The sequence below is a fragment of the Sceloporus undulatus genome, chromosome 3, assembly GCF_019175285.1.
Source record: "Sceloporus undulatus isolate JIND9_A2432 ecotype Alabama chromosome 3, SceUnd_v1.1, whole genome shotgun sequence".
NCBI lineage: Eukaryota > Metazoa > Chordata > Lepidosauria > Squamata > Phrynosomatidae > Sceloporus > Sceloporus undulatus.
The window spans coordinates 22,911,465-22,929,329 of NC_056524.1; the positions used below are offsets into that span (position 1 = coordinate 22,911,465).

The following is a 17,865-nucleotide window of genomic DNA, read 5'->3' on the forward strand; positions in this document are numbered from 1 at the left end:
GCATTCTGCTCGAATCAATGGAATTGAGCCAGCCATGAATCTGCCTTCACAGAAATCTCATCATATATTTCTTTCAAAGAAAAGATTTATGCTGCAGATAGCTGAATGTGTGCCAAGCACGGTGCAGCAACTTAACCTACAGTGACAGGAAAGTATGTGTATGTGTGCATGTTCCCATCTGTGTCCCTCACACATCAAGAGAGACAGCTTAGTAGTTTGATGAGTAATCTTTCTCTTTCCTCCTTTCTCTCTCCCTTCGTTCTTCCTTTTTCTCTGTCGATACCAATATGAAAAAAATGTGGTCCATTTATGCATTGTACATGGCAACAGCAAAAACCAGCTGAGAAATACAGCAAATAATTAGGAATAGCTGTAACTTTCACTAAAAAAATCTAACTTAAAATACTATTCCCATACCTTCCAACTGGCCCAGTTTGGCAGGAACAGCCTGTATTAATTTTCCATCATCACACTTTTTTAGCTGCTTTTAAAATGTCCCATTTTCTCCTCTACATACTTTCATCCTTTGTCCTTGGTTTACCTTAGTTGTTGCAAACTGAGTTCAAAGTACAAAAGTAGTTTGCACTCAGTTTATTCAGCAGGGAGGAGAGAAGAGGGTGGAATTTTGCCCTTCCCTGTGAAATCAGGCAAAAGCAAATTGCTGCAGCCTCTCCTAACATGTATGTTCCTCTGCATTGCTACCTTTTACCATCTTAGAATCATAGAATCTTGACCACACTCTGATGTTGCTTGCCATGTGTGTCCTGGTTTTCACCTGGTTTTTAGGAACAAGATTCAGAGTTTTGTGATAAAGAATTTTTTACAAAATGTCCTGAAATGCAAAATGATGACAACAACAAAAGACAATAAAACTTGAGAGAGACAATGAGAGAGAGAGAGAGAGGAAAGGAGAAAAATGCAAAATATAAATACAACTCATGGTCTCAACCACAAGGAAGAAAAAGTTTGATTTTTTTTCTTCTTCTTCTACATGAGAGTGAAATCGGCGCAGTTTTATATCCTCGGGTGTGCACATACAAATACAGCTCAGAATCACCGGCTACACACAGGGGAAGCTCAACAGACAAGTCATTATAGAAAGGTTTCCTTGTATGTAAAATATGTATAAACAACTGCCTTAGAGTAATGATTATCAGTTATAAAAAGGGGCCTTTTTGGAACATAGAATATGTATTTGTCAGGAGCAAGCACATGTGAAACGTGTATTCAACATTCAAAACATTACATGGATTACTGGCAGATGGCCCAGAACCTTTCAAGGATGAGTACATGGAGGATTACATCTATTTACTGGCATCTGCTTGCAAAGCCTATCCACATGAGATTCCATTGCTTACTTTTTGTTGTTTTTAAAAATAAATAAATAAATGGACAGTAATGTCAAAGAGAGCCAGTGTGGTATAGTGGTTTGAGTGTTGGACTATGAACCTGGAGATCAGGGTTCAATTTCCAGTTGGGCCATGAAACCCACTGAGTGACCTGCCACATACTCTCTAAGCTCAGAGAAAGGCAATGGCAATCCCCCTCTGAACAAACTTTTCCAAGAAAATCCCATGATACGTTTGCCTTAGGGTTGTACAGTGGCCCCTCCATTTTCATGGATTTGATATCTGCACCGTGGGGGGTTAACAGAGGGGGACTAAGGGGTATGTGCTATGGCACACACCTGCGCATGCTCACAAACACATCGAGTTTCCATTTTTGCATGTGGGGTGGGGGTCCAGAATGGAAGGTTAATTGAAATAAGTCAAAAACAACTTAAAGACAACAACAAAAGCAGCAACAGTGTTAAGGTCAGAGGGAATTCACATGAAATCTGCATGCTCAGTGTGCACTTTGGGACATTCTTTTACCTCATACATTAGGGAAATTCCAAGATATTGATCTGTTCCTTCAATTTTTAAAAATTTATTTATTGTTCTAGTCCATGTAAAAATGGATTAGCCTAATGAAGCCAGAAAACTTTTACGCTGTCAACCTATTATACTCGGTAGATATTATTTCAAGATTATTTCACCTGTTTAATTCATGCTCTGAAGCTGTTGTAACCTCTGGCACAAATTTTGCATACCAGGGCATAACAAGATGTACAGAATGGAAGCGTGGTCATGAAGGCCAAGTGTATTCCTGTGAGTGCAATCCATATAAAGTTTGGTACATTTCAATCCTCCTGATGTCAGTGGAAGCTTAATCACTCCAACATCCTCTGGTTTTCACTCATCGTTACAATTACTATTGGCTGCTTCACACAAACATGCATCTTATTTGATTTCTCATTAGTTATCTCTTCACAAATAGTAATTTCCATATGAATGTTCCACACAGAAGAGCACTTCATTTGACATGATCTGAAAGTTCAGGCTGTGCTGTTCAACTTCATTCACCCATGCTGGATTGCTCATGACTGTACACTGTGTCGTCGATGATTAGCTTGCTCAAACCCATCCTGTTATCTTTGCAACAGTTCTTAGTCTAGAGTGGTACAACAAAACGTCATTGGGCTGATTTTGGTCCTCTTCCTCTCTGCTTCTGATCCTATGCACAAATTCCAAGAATGTATTGGACGTCATGGCTTAGTGATTAAGATGCCAATTTTGACAACTGGAAGATCAGAAGGTTGGCAGTTTGAGGCCTGAGTGCTGCATGATGGGGTGAACTCCTGTGACTAGTCCCTGCTTCAGCAAATCTAGCTGTTTGAAAGCATGCAAATGCAAGTACTGTGTATACTTGACTATAAGTGAACCTCATATATAAATTGAGGGCAGGTTTTATGGCCAAAATTATGGATTTTGATACGACCCGTGGATAAGTCTAGGGTAAAATTTAAGGGCATGTAACAAAGGATCTAAAGTACGAAGCAAAGGAAAACAATGACAAATAACTTACAAAATTCCAGCAGACATACTGTGACTGTTTGTGCTCACATTAAAGACTGGATGGATAACAGAACAGAGGGAGGTCGGTGCTTCCAGAACAGATAACACTCTTGCCTTTCATCAGGGGATACTTCCTGTTTTTTTAATAAGAGTTAAAGTACTGTACAATACTTACATTGCCCGTGGCTAAGTCGACTAAGTTTTTTGGGGTCAATTTTTTGACTTAAATTTCTAGACTTATACATGAGTATATAAGTCTAGAAATTTAAGTCAAAAAATTGACCCCAAAAACCTTAGCTGACTTATCCATGGGTAATAATTAATAATAATAATTTGTTTTATTTATATACCGCTATTCCAAAGATCATAGCGGTGAACAGCAAGTAAGCTAATTAGCAAGTAAGCTAATTTGCCCCCAACAGTCTGGGTACTCATTTTAGCGACCTTGGAAGGATGCAAGCCTGAGTCGAGCTTGGGCCCTTTTGCTGGTCTTGAACTCGCAACCTTGTGGTTTTGAGTGAATGGCTGCAGTACAGGCATTTAACCACTGTGCCACCAGGGCTAGATAAATAGGTACCACTTCAGTACCACTTCAGATAAACAGGGTAGATAAATAGGTACCACTTCAGTAGGAAGGTAACAGCGTTCGGTGCAGTCATGCTGGCCACATGACCACCAGACCCGTCTTCAGACAACACTGGCTCTTCAGCTTAGTAACAGAGATGAGCACCGCCCTTTTACAGTTGGCTATGACTAGACATTCATATCAAGAAACTACCTTTACCTTTACCTATTGTCTGCTGGACTATCAAAAGCAATAGCAAAGATGGGAGACTCTTCTATCACTACTTCTACATTGCTCTTCCTCTCCAAGGATTCAGAATCATTTTGAGGTGGTAATGAGAACTTTTCTAACCCATGAAAGCAAGATAGCTACACTGTGAGACTTATACTGCATCGCCTGACCCACATCTGATATTATTTTGGACTCCAACTGGACATGTTAAATGCATTAGTCTATTTTAAATTAAGATAGCAACAAAATAAAATAAATAAAAATAAAAAGGGTGTTGCTGAGAGAATCCTGCAGCACCTTTGAGATTAAGGACCTTATTGCACACACAGGTTTTAAACTGCAATTTTACTGAGAGAATAGAGCCTTTGGCAGTACCTACTGCATAACATCAGCCCCAACCATTGCTGATGTGACTCTGAAGTATTATTATAGGGCATCTTTTCATTGACAGGAAAACCCATCAACACATGGGCAATCACAGTTCCATCCCATTACTCCACAGGTGTGATAAGTGACAGTCTGCGACAGTCCTGATATTGAACAGTGACATAGCATCAGTCTCTTCGTTTCTCCCTCTGCACTCCTCTTCCAGTTATTCCCAAGCAGTCTATTTTCTTTTTTCTTTCTCTCTTTATTTCCTCCCCCCCCTTTTTTTTTTTACTACATAAGGCGCAAGACAGATTGCCTGAAAAGGGCAGCCTGCCGGTGGCCTAATTCCCTCTGGAGGGAAGCCACAATTGCCAAACCACGGGGCTTTCTACACAGCCCTTTGGGACGTCCTCCGGACGTCCCATTTTAAAAAAGGGGCGTCTCTTATAGACGCCCCTGTGCCTAGTACGGACTCCGTCCGTACAAGATGGCGCCGGCCCTTCTACATGGCCGGCGCCATCTTTACGTACTGGACGCTGAGCGTCCAGACGCGTCGCGCCGCTGCTGACGTAGCGAGCGCGCCCCTGGCGCCTCGCTACGTCGCAAACGCGACGCCAAAAGAAGCTCCATTTTGGAGCTTCTTTTTTCGGTCCGCGCGGGAGTCGGGCCGTTTGAAGGCTCCGGCTCCCCCGCGGACCTTCTGGCGGCGGCGCCAGACCGCTGCAAAGCGGCGGTCTGTACCCCGCCCACGTAGCTTCACTCTGGAGGAAAAAGAACCCAGAAAAACTGGGTTCCTTCTGCACTGCAGGTCCAACATCATGAGTGCACCAATGGCGCACTTGCGATGTAAGCGACACATGATGCTGTGAGGACGCTGTGTGGTGCTTACATCACAATGGCAGTGCCCGTGTACATTCTGAAAGATCTGCACTGGCTGCCTATTCGCTTCCGAGCACAATACAAGGTGTTGGTTATTACCTATAAAGCCCTACATGGCTTGGGCCCGAGTTACTTGAGGGACTGCATCTCCCCATATAATCCACCCCACACACTCAGAACAACCGGGAAGAACTTGCTGGAAATCCCACCTTCTAAATATGTTACATCTCAGATGGCCTTCTCAGTAGCGGCCCCACAAATCTGGAACAGTCTTCCTGAGGAGCTCCACCTTATCACCCCCCCCTGGAAACATTTAAAAAGAGGCTTAAAACCTTCCTCTTCTGTCAAGCCTTCCCCTCTGGAAAATGAAGTTGTGTATTTTGATCCCATCAACTTTCTGCCTCACCCTATTGAATGACTGTTTTAGATTTGTATAGTGTATATTGTGTTACTGGTTTTTATCTATTTTTATGATGTGTTTGTAACTGGTTTTAATTCTATGTAAACCGCTTTGACCTTTTGGAAAAGCGGTATATAAATAAAATTTATTATTATTATTATTATTATTGTTACCCCACCGCGTCGTGCTAGGGTTAGGGACTGTGTGGTTGCTACACAGTCCCTAACCCTAGAATCGGCACCAGCATGGCGCAAAAGGGCAGTTTGTACCGCGCCTAACATTCCCATAACTTGTCCAGGAATGCTGCCAACACACACTCACATGGCTGATAAGAGCCTGCTCAGCAAAAGGTAAACACGCTGAGCTGCCAAGAAGCAGTTCTTCCAGCAACAATGCCAAATGAAGTCCGAATAGAATAAGCCACTAGCCAGTCCAAATTTCAGGATTATAGAGAGCAATACTACCAGTCTAGTCCGAGGGCAAGAATACCAGAGGGTTGGTCAGCAAGTCTGGTCCAAGGTCAAGAATTCCAAGGCGGTCAAAGGTCTAGGAGGCAAGGAGTCAGATCCAGCAGCATTAGCTAATGAGAACAAATAGTATCTGACAAGAGAGCTCAGCGTCTGCCAGGTGTCTTATATCTAGCTCCCTTATCACAGCTGCTGATTGCCTAATGAGCATTTCTCAGCAAGTCTCTTGGGACGCCGAAGGCACACCTTTCTGATCTCCTCTGGCTAAAGGTAGGAACCCCAATACTCTGCTGCTCTATGTGTCCCAAGTCTGGCACTTCTACTGGGGCAAGGCTAGGCTGCTGAGCCTCAGGCTCCACTGGAGGAGATCCCACAGAGCTAACGTCTGGCTGAGCCAAATCCACTGGGGCTGGGAGAGCAGAACTGGGACCTGGCACGGCCTCAGGTTCCTGCTGCACCTGAGCAGCTGAGTCCTCCTCGTCATCTTCTGAGTCCTCCTCGTGGCTGACCATGACATAGCTGTCATTACATTACATGTAAAGTAAAATAAAAGCATGCTAGACAGGACATAGGGCAGGAAGGTGGGTTAATGGGGAATATGGAACAGAGAGTGCAGGACCATCAATGGCACTAAATGCCTCTGTTGTGCTATTGAAGATGTGATATCAAAAGTTCCAAACCCAGTATGTTTCTGTTCTTTTTAAATAATGCAGTTGTGGTAAGATTGAGAATAGGCTTGTATGGTAACATCCTAATTGACAGATTTTAACCTAAAATTTCATGGATATCAATTCACTTCCTCAGATGTATTGAATTAAAGTCACAGTTACACACTTGTGGAAGTGGAAGATAATGTAACTGCATACAGTAAGAGGCAGATTGTGACTGGGCCATAAATCTTGCAAGAACTGTGAAGGATGATGCAGATCTTTCAAGCAACTGGTCTTTTAGTATTAATGTGTGAAAACAATAAATCTACTTACAGAAAGTCGATTTGATTTGAAGTCAAACCTTCTCTAAGGAATTTTTTATTGTTGTATGTACATTAATATGCTAAAAACTAAGTGCCTCTGTTCATATCTCTGATGGTGAATTCGTGAAGATGGATATGCTGTGCTAGCACTGTGGGCATTTCTATTTCTGATGCCGGAATTGTGTCCACTTATTCTCTTCTTTAGAAACTGTCCAATGTAAAGTGTCGAGAGGCATTGCTGACAGATGATGTATATACATGGAAGGACAAACAAGAGACTGTACCTCTGAAATTATGGGTGATGTTATTATTCTATTTTGGTGTGTGTGTGAGAGAGAGACTGAAAGCAAGGATATGATCAGGATTAGGACCACATTACCTTGACTACTGCCACACTGCATAATTAATGTAGTTTAGCATTGCTGTAATTGTCATGGCTCCATCCTATGATATCCTGAAATTTGTAGTTTGTTCTTGCACCAGGGCTCTCTGACAGGGGAGGCTAAATGTCTCACAAAACTACAAATCTCAGAATTCCATAGCATTGGCTATGGCAGTTAAAGCAGTATCAAACTGCATTACTTCTGCAATGTAGACTCAGCCTTTGAAAAGGAAGTGTGACTTTTTTCCACACCACATCATTATCCCAATAAAAATAGAATTTCCCAGTCTCTTGTTGCTGCACAAACTGCTTTGGGTTTTGGTTTTGAACCAGCACTCCACTGAATGCACCAAGAAGAGCTGGCCTTCACTTTCCAACGGACATTTCAGTTCATACTCATCATTCTTGATCCGGCAAGTGATGTGTGCTTTTGTTTTCATGGAAGCCTGCTGATGGGTGCAGGTGGCCACAGCTGCATAATGTGAAGGTATTTGATGTCTTCAGCATTTTATTGGCATTCCAGTTCCATTTCCTTTTCACATCTGATCCAGATCAGTGTGTGTGTGTATGCACACTTTCTCACTCAGTAACAAATCTGTCTGAACAATACAGTGAGCACAGGAGCATAAATGCATTTCTTTTTTCAAAATTTCATCATTATTCTGGCTGCAATCAAAGGAATTGGGGTTGTAAGCCCTTGCTTGTCCCATTCTTATCAGTGAGAATCAGAAACCTCCAAATTTGTACTTGTGAAGTGATGTGTTATTTTATTCTTGTCTGGAGTTTTATTTGTAAGAATGTCTTTTATGTAAATGACTCAAAACACGTACCTAAACTATAATAGCTGCTGATTTGGTGCATGGACTAGGAATGTAAAGAATATTTGAAAATATATATTTTTAAATGGTAAAAAATCCCTGACAAGAGGAATCTTGGACTGAGGAAATTGTTGCAGTTCAGGACATCTGTGCTAAATTTATATGTGGTTGCATTGCACAGAAAATAGCAGTTTTTGTGTAGAAAATAATATTTCTGTTCAGAAGTATTATTTCTTATGTAGAAAAGGCTATTTTCTGTGCCAAAAATGCTATATTGCAGAATTCACAGGTCATTGATTTGCATAGTTTTCAAAGACTTTCCTACAGCCAGAAAAAAATTGCTAAAATTACTCATTGTTTTCTTCAAGAACAAACACTGGCGCGTTATAGACTGCCCCTTTGGGGCGGCCTGTAGGCATGCCTTTCCCCGGTGTATCGGGGCCTCAGTGGTCAGAACGGCAGCCGCTAAGGCCCCAATCTGCCGCTTTCCAGGCCGCGGGGAAGCGACAAAGGGCCGCTTCCCCGCAGCCTGGAAAGGGGTGTCCTTGGGGCTTCAAGCCCCAAAGACACCCTGCAGCAGCGGGGAGGAGGGGAAAGGGGCCGCTTGGCCCCTTTCTCCCTTGCGTCGCTGGGCGCAGCCGTCTGAAGGCTGCGCACAGCGACACAAACCAGGAAGGAGCTCCATTTTGGAGCTCCTTCCTGCTCTGCAGAAAGGGCGCATTAAGCGCTCTCGCACGGAGAGATGGTGTCACGTCCGTGCCGCCTCGTTTGGAGGCGGAGCATTCGTGACGCCATCATGGCGGCGGCTGTGTGGAACGGCCGCTGCCATTTTGTGTGCGTGGAGCGCGTACTAGGGTTAGGGGGATGTGGAAGCACTGCCCCTTCCTAACCCTAGTACATGCTACGCGCGTACTTTAATGGCGGTCTGTAACCCGCCTTAGTAAAGAATTATATCACTAGTATGGACTTTTAAAAATCAGAGGCACTGGATGGTTTGTTTGTATTTTTTGGATCAATCAGCCAGTCCTTTGAAGCTTGTTGTGTGTGTACACATTCAAAAAGACTAAAAATTGTAGTGTAAAGACATTTTGGTACAAATTAAGGAGACCTCAACACCAAAAACGCTCTTGTTTTTGTACTGGAGGTGAGAAATCTCCTGGCTGTTAATGACTCTCTCAACAGGTGGTCTTGATATATTGAAGAACAAGTAATTTAGTGAGATTTCTTCACATCGGCCAGTGGAGCAAATTGGTGTCTCGGTGGACATATCAGGAAAACCAGGTTTAACAGCAGATGTGCACAGACCTAGCACTAGCTGTAGCCAATATAGTCAATGGACTAAGAATTCCAGTCCAGCAACATCTGGAGGGCCACATATTGCCAGCTTTGTTTAACAGAGATCAAACAAAATTCCTCAGATTCCATAGAAGTTCTCATGGGAAAAAAATCTTGGAGCTGTCTAACAGAAATGTTTTAAAACAATTCCATGTTGAAATTCCAGCATTCTTTGTTGTATTGCTCCTCCCAGATTTCAGCTATTGTACAGATGCCATTTGCTGTTGCTCATCATACAAGACCAACTATCCAAGATTACTATATTTTGTCCACTGCATCAGTTCGATGCAACATGCCTCTGTAGATGAGCCACTCAGGGACATGAGACAGAGGTCATGTCATACTTATAAGCTTTCCATTGTTAAATGTTTGGCCATTCTGAGAGCAGAATGCAGCACATGACAAGCCTTCAGTCTGATGGAGTCTGGCTCTTCTTAATAATGAAGGGGAAACTGACAGAATTTGCTGATATACTGATTTATCTCTATCAAAGCATTAAACATTTAAAGATCAAAGATTGAGCTGGTACTGTGATTACTTTGATCTTGAACCAGGTTGCTGTTCACCATATCCTTCAATCCACTTTGTAAATATAAAATTGCCAAAATCACTGCAAATACACCTCTAGGCATATTTATTGGAAAGAAGACTTCATTAAAATCAATGGGGCTTCCTTTCAAATAAAAGTATTGAAGACTGAAGTCATTACCAGTTTAAATTCATTTTTTAGTCTTCACACTGTAATAATAGGGTTGTCAATGTGTCCAAAGTTTAGAGTTGAATAGTTTCTGTCTCTTTCAGTTTGTTTAATAGACCAAAGTGTCAACTAAGCCAGCCAGCTGCCTTCTGATGCCATTATGAATAACTCATCAGATAAAATCTGGACACTTATAATTGTTTCTCAAGAGGGCAAATGGTTTTTGGCTTTACTTTCAAGCCAGCTCTTGAATATAAGCCATGGACATCCTAATCACCAGTACCAACCCCACCTCCTTATGCCTTCCTGCCACCATTTTGGCTATCCCACTGTATTATAAGAGCTGGATAATCATTTTTATCACACTGCACTTAAAAGAACATCTGGCAGCAGCACCTGTCAAAACAGGTGGCTTTTATAGGCTGTGGACATCTCACCAATTTTCATTATGTAGGCTGTGTGGTTAGTAATTTTAACAGTAACTGAAGAAAGTTGTACTTTGCATTGGAAAGAAGTTTACTACAGCTAAAACTTTACATTAGTAGAGTGATGTTAAGCATGAAAAAGACAAGTCACTCCCAATATAAATTTATTAGATTATGAAATTTCTTTATCACTCTATAAATCATGGAATCATAGAATCATAGAGTTGGAAGAGACCACAAGAAATAGAGTGGGCAGTTTACAATTTAATACAAAACAAAAGGCCAGAATACTTGGATCCCCTCTCAATTAAAAAAAAGTCCCAACTTTGAATAGACTCACTGAATCAACATACAGGTGAATCCAATTGATTCAATGATCCCCTGAATTCTGCCATAATGGGTAATTATAGGCCAGTGTCCAACCTACCATTTTTGGGCAAGGTGTGGGCAAAATGTGGTGGCTTCCCAACTCCACAAATTTCTGGATGGAATAGATTATTTAGATCCATTTCAGTCTGGCTTCAGTCCTGGCTGTGGGATGCACACAGCTTTGGGCACCTTGCTGGGTGACCTACGCAGGGAACTGGACAGGGGGAGTGTGTCCCTCTTAGTTTTGCTGGACCTCTCAGCAGCTTTCAATACCATTGCATATGATATCCTTCTGGGCTACCTCTCTGGGATGGGGCTTGGAGGTACTGTTTTACATGGGCTCTGTTCCTTCCTGAAGTGCCAATTCCAGACAGTGATGCTGGGGGATTCCTGCTTGATCCCCAGTTTGGGGGTACTCCTGGACTCAGCTTTGAACCTAGAGGCCCAGGTTTCTGCAGTGATCAGGAGTGCTTTTGAACATCTAAAGCTTGTGTGCCAACTGCACCCATTCCTTGAGATGCTGGATTTGGCCATGGAGGCACATGTCTTAGTTACATCCTGTTTGGACTCCTGTAACACACTCTGCTTGCAGATGCCTTTGAAGAGTGTTCAGAAACATCATCTGCTCTAAAGAGCAGCCAGACAGTTAACTGGGGCAGTTTATAGAGGCCATACCATGCTCCTGTTAAAACAGCTCCACGGGCTGCCAGTTTGTTTCTACGCACAAATCAAAATACTGCAAGCTACAGGAAAAGAGATTCCACCTCAACATTAGGAGGAACCTCCTGACAGTAAGGGCTGTTCGACAGTGGAACACACTCCCTCGGAGTGTAGTGGAGTCTCCTTCCCTGGAGGCCTTTAAACAGAGGCTGGATGGCCATCTGTCAGGGATGCTTTGATTGAGAGTTCCTGCATGGCAGAAGGGGGTTGGACTGGATGGCCCTTGTGGCCTCTTCCAACTCTACGATTCTATGATTCTATGATACTGATTATGACCTATAAAGCCCTGTATGGCTCAGTTACAGGATTTGGCAAACTGTATCTCCTGGTGAGAATGGATTGGGGGGTGTTGTACTATTTTAATTGTTCTGTTTTAAAGTGCTTTTATCTTTTTAAACTTAATTTTATTAAAAACATACCAACTTTAAAATATTTCTCCTCTCTCGGAGATAAAACCTTCTTTCCTTCCTTTCTTCTGCACCCTCACTCTGTCCCTTATTTATTTATTTATTTTGGCTAGTCTTAGATTTACACTTTTTGAGATTGATGTTCATACATTTCTCTGACTATCTAAAATATCTGTGACTGTCCAGCTTATACAAAATGTATAACCTGTGATAAGTGTTGTCTTGTTTCATGGACTGTAGATGCATTGGTTTGGCATCTAACTTTATCTACAGTCAGCCCTCACATTTGCAGCTTTGACTTTTGCAGCTTTTATTAGTCACAGATTTGATTAATATGTTCTCTCTAGGAATTTCTTCCTCTCCCTGTGTGACTCTATGGTCAACATCTACCAGAAGTCACACTGGAAGACCTAGAGATTCCAAGAAAGAACCCTTCTCCAGGCATTGTAGGTCCTCTAGTACAAATCTATGATCATCCGATGGCAGATATTCATTACAGACTTGCACTGGATGACCCAGAGATTCCCAGAGAGGTGTTCTCTCAGGTTAAAATAACAGTGCTTTTTTATTTGTGGTTTTTCCACTTTCATGGGGGTCCTGCACCCTTAACCCCGGAAAATGTGAAGGGCCCACTGTAGTTATCTTTTTGATCAATCAGGCTATCCCATTTTGTTTTCCTTTTCTCCCTTGCTTAGCTCACAAAGCAAAATGACCCTTCTGTGCACAGACTTTTTTTGCAAATTGAGGAAAATATGTCAGGAAACAATACTTGGTGCCTTCCTTTCACGCTAGAGGTGAAAACTCTTGTGTGACTTGAAGTATCAGCCACAGGCTTCACTGGTATATCAAGATGATCTGTCTCAATCAAAACTCCCCAATGGTCAGATCTTTTCATATCCTGATTAGATACTATGGTTGATTGTATGGTCTCAGTAAAATAAGACAAATCATTTTTGAAGAGGGAGTTCAATGACACAAGAAAAAACACACAAAGACAACATAACACCTCCACAATAACCTCCAGTGTAACTTAGATGAGCCTGCTGGTGGAAACCATTTACCCTTGGAAATGATCACTTGATACTGCTACCATTATGGAATGTACATGTATTTATGGATCAGGAAGAAAGAAACTTAAATATATAAAAAAGAAATACATTACTAAAGCCTGATTTTTTTTCATCACCAAAAATTGATCTCACATGCTATGAAATCTATTGATGTCCAAAGTCAGTGAACTTATAGGTTTATGTGGATCCCAGAGAAGAAGAAAATTGGAGTAGTAGAACCATGCTTTTCAATCATCTTCCCACCCAGAATATAGCACAGACATTTTGGTTGCCAGAAGATACCAGGCAGTTCCCATTAACATTTAAGAAGGCATAGCAAGACCATATAATATTTTCTCCTTTTTTGTACATTATAAAGAATGGGTTATTTATTCTGCTTTAAGAGTATATTCTTTTACTACTGCTGCTTATACCCTGCTAATTTTATCATTTATTTTAATTATTTTTTTTTCCACTGAAAGTTGCTGCCATAATATGATACAGTAGAGAGCTATGAAAGGTTAAATTCCATTAAACTTCCAAGAAATACATTAACCTAAAGTAAAATGAAAGCTGTTTAGTGTTTTCATTTCTGTAACTGTTATTCAGGTTTACAGAGTGCAAGAAATGTAGTCAATACCATAATTCTTGAGCAAGGAGCATGTCTCTTGAGGGTATTCTTTTGTAAAAAGTATTCTCTGCTGAGCTGTATTTCCAGCCTCAGCTTGTAACTGAACCCTGCATACAGATTTAAATGGTCTCTTCTCATGTACAGATGAGTACAGACCTCTGCTGTATCTTATCTCCAAGTCCATTCTATGCCAGTTCCATGCAGCTTTCTTTCTGTCTCTTTTCTGCTGCCTCTGATGGTACGAATTTTTCACACATGTCCATTAATTGATTTTGCCAGTATTTTTGTGCATTTTTTTTCAAATGGATGCATTAATGGCACACTGGAGAAATGTGCAGCATTTTTGAAAATTTTTCATATGTGTGCAGGTTGCCAGATAAATTTATTTTCTCTCAACGCATCTCAAGTCTAGAGATATACAGATCTCCATCTTCAAATTGTGTCCAGTTCCATGCTCAATTCAGTAATATAGAACCAGATAAATCCACTAAAAAAAACCCAACCTCTCAGTTATGTGAATTACTCACACATTTCCTCTTCTCATGAAACTCTAGTTCTATGATGGCTGAGGCTAGAAGTGTACCAGAGAAGCCTCAGCAAACAAACTATGGCTCCCAGGATAGTTTGCAGAAATCCTTGACAGATGCAATTATGCAAAATCTAACTCCAATATTCCATACACTTTGTCTTTGTTTGGTAACAATTCATTGTTTTTGAAATACATTTCAATAAAGCATGTTAAGGACAATAAGAACTTTTAAATTCAAATTAAGAACAACAACAAACAATTGTTCCATATTTGCATCCCATTCATTTTTGTTTTACTGATCTATTATTCCTCATTTAAATTTGTCAGACACAAGCCAATTGAAGAATAAGACAATGCTAGTATCAGACAATACTCCTCCATGAAAGGCTTCTTCCTACCTTTTGATTTTCTCTCATAGAAACTTCTGCCTCGTGGTGGCGCAGTGTCTGTGTACAAATTCTTCAGATCCTCTTGCCACGTATCTGGATTAAAATGCCTCAGCAGTTCCTCCACAGTATCAAATTCAGCAATGGTTTGATCCAAAGCTTCTGCTGTTAGTGTAGGGTCAGTCACTGATGAAGAGTGATAGGAAACGCCCTAAGAGTGACATACAGGGCAGTATGTTTTGAAAAACATGGGGAGAAAATGACAGAAATTTCAAAAGTACATTTTTCAGAGATGTTTCACAGAGTATATTCATGCAAAACGGATGGTGAGCATTGTTAAAAACAACACTTGTCTTTCCTGTATATGTGTGTGTGTACATATCTATACTCCAGGTAGGATTTATATAGCTCTCCAGTTGTTGCTAGACTGCAGCTTCCAGCAGATGTAGCCAACAATAGCCAGTGGTGAGGATTTCTAGAAGTTACAGCCCAGCAACATCTGGAGAGAATTCAGAGACATAGCCATTTAATCTGGACTATGCAAAGGGATCATGTGGAACATTTGAGACTGTATGATAGACGTTGTACCATAAGCTTTCATAGACTTAACCTACTTCCTCAAATGCATGGGGTGAATGGAGTGTCACATTTAGTCTAGCTCCTCAGCAAAGTCCTGTCTGACACTGGAGATGCTATCAACAGCACTGCTGTTTCTTGCCTCACAGGAACACAAAATTCCACCAGCACAGGAAAGAAGTGCCACAGTGGGTAAGATATACTCTTGCCAATATTTTAACAAGGTTTCCCTTGCTCTGGACATCAGCTGATCTTTTCTCTACTTTATTATTCTTTTGTCATATAAAACCTTAACACATTACCTACCAAGACAGGACTGGTAACTGATTCCCAGTTGGCTTCAGATGCATCCTGAAGATCAAACTGAAACGTATGGAAACCAGAGAGAATAGCTGAAACACTACTGTACAAGTCTTTTCCTCACACATGTACACAGCATAAACTATAACAACAACAAAGTTTATTGATTAGTCAACAGACCATATCAATGAAAAACAAAATACAAAATACAAAATATCAGGGTATCAAAATACATACATACAAAGTTAAAAACTTGATCACACCAGAGGCTCATATAAAATTAACTAGGAAGTTAAAACAAGGTTGCGAGTTCAAGACCAGCAAAAGGGCCCAAGCTCGACTCAGGCTTGCATCCTTCCGAGGTCGCTAAAATGAGTACCCAGATTGTTGGGGGCAAATTAGCTTACTTGCTAATTAGCTTACTTGCTGTTCACAGCTATGATCTTTGGAATAGCGGTATATAAATAAAAAAAACAAATAAAAATTGAATAAGAGCAGATTTAATAGGCTAGGATACAGAATAAATGAAATAAAATAAAACCATCTAAAACAGGGTGAAGGAAATCAGTAAGAGTATTTAAATAAACTCATCACCATGGCATAGGACCCTGTTTTGTAAGATAAATCGATATCTCTGGCGAGCAGCTTTAACAATAAATTTTGCTACACATCGCACTAGATATAACTCCTCACCAGAAAGAAAATGGGACAATTTCACAATAGGATCCCAGTTGGTCATTCTAACTAAAAATGGTTGTAAGACATGGGATCTCTCCTTATCATATAAACAACATTCAATCAGGATATGTATAATATCCTCTACAGCTGGAGCACCACAAATACATGTACTTTCATTTTTTTAATGCATTTCTCTTTTAATTGTATGTTATTTTACTGCTGTAATCCACTTGGATTCCCTGAGATAAAGTGGAATATAAATCAATATTATTATTATTATTATTATTATTATTATTATTATTATTATTATTGATAGGGTATTTTCTGAAACCATCCTGTTCTTACCATAGAATTCAACTGTTCAAATCTAGTTCTGGTGAAAGCTATTCTCTGACTCTGAGTTAATTGCAACCTAAGGTATTTTTCTAGGCTGAATACAGTTTTATTTTTAGCTAACTGGTTAGCTGGTTCAGCTATGTCTGATTGTGCACTGATATCCCAGACCCTTTGTTTTAAGGATTTCTGAACTGTGTGCCCAACTGAAAGAAAATAAGGGGGGGGAGCCTAGTTGGAACAGTAGTAGTGATAGTTGACATACCCAAAAATTTGAATGCCCAATAACTAGTTCTTCTTCTAAGCAGTTTAGGGAGTTGTCTTGTGTCCATTTTAAGAATCTTTAGCCAGTAGTTAAATGCCTTTATCGAAGCCTGGCCCTGAATTGAATGGGCCCCAAGTTCTGCTCTCACTGGTTGGGCTGGGGTGTTTTTATCTGTTCCAAGGATCTTGCTTAGGAAGCAGCTCTGTACCTGTTCCAAATGAGGTACTTTCAAGTGACCCCATAGTTCTGCACCATATGATAGAATGGGCAACATTTTAGCTTTGTAAACTTTTAGAATAGGGGATACACTTGTAGGATGATTGTAATTTATCAATTTATAAAGTTGTCATGTTTCAAGAGGGAGGCCCTGGCTTACAGATGGGGAAGGGAAGGAGGGGGAAGATGATTGAAATGATAGAATAGCAGCTGGTCTCAGCTTAGCTGGGGGACAGAAAGGAGGTAGGGGTGTTAAACCAGCTGTCAAACGTGCTCAAAACGGAGGATATTTTGGAATTCCTCCCAGACAAAAGGTTGTAATGTAGGACCTGTTCGGGAAAAGGAGGATGTCTGGTCCCCCTGACTTACATTTCTGTAAGTCACCAACAGGATGCCAGTAAAAGTATGCTATTTCTGAATGAAAAGAATGTGTCAGAATGTGACAGAAACACAGGACTGACTTCTGACTTGACAATCCTGTGATGAAAGTTTTTGTTTGAATGGGAAAAGTTAAATATTTACAGCACAATCTATGTGTATGTTTAACACGTAATTCCCTCTGAATTTCATGGGGTTTACTCCCAAGTATTGCAACAAACATAGCTACACAGAAGAAGGATTTTTCCAAGGTATCAATCATGCAGCCACGAGAAAGATGAACTTACTAATCACTTCCTCTTCTGTAAAATCAAGGGAACTGGAAAAATATATATAAATCTTTCATACCCTCCAACATTTCACAGATGACAACCAGGATTCATGAGTGCTATCGAAGATGATGGGTTTGAAAAGCATTTTGTCTACTGTTACAGGGCTACCGTATCCTCCAACATTTCACAGATCTAAACTAGGGTATATGTGGCCAAGCAGCATCAGAGTGTGGTCAGTTTGGCAAATGTTATTAATCAAGGGGGGGGGGGGAACACAAGCTAGGGAAGGCTGCATCAGTTTGCTTTGTCCCAAGCTTA

At 40.8% G+C, this 17,865-nt stretch overlaps 1 protein-coding gene across 1 annotated transcript in view; it reads right to left on the bottom strand.

The window, feature by feature from the left end:
• PDGFD (platelet derived growth factor D) overlaps positions 1 to 17,865 on the bottom strand; it is a 206,538-nt gene that overhangs the window by 19,760 nt on the left and 168,913 nt on the right. The window contains exons 4-5 of the mRNA XM_042456090.1: positions 15,412 to 15,468; positions 14,542 to 14,740 (exon numbers count right to left, since the gene is read on the bottom strand). Of these exons, the coding sequence (XP_042312024.1) occupies positions 14,542 to 14,740; positions 15,412 to 15,468 (256 nt within the window). The remainder of the gene's footprint in view (positions 1 to 14,541; positions 14,741 to 15,411; positions 15,469 to 17,865) is intronic.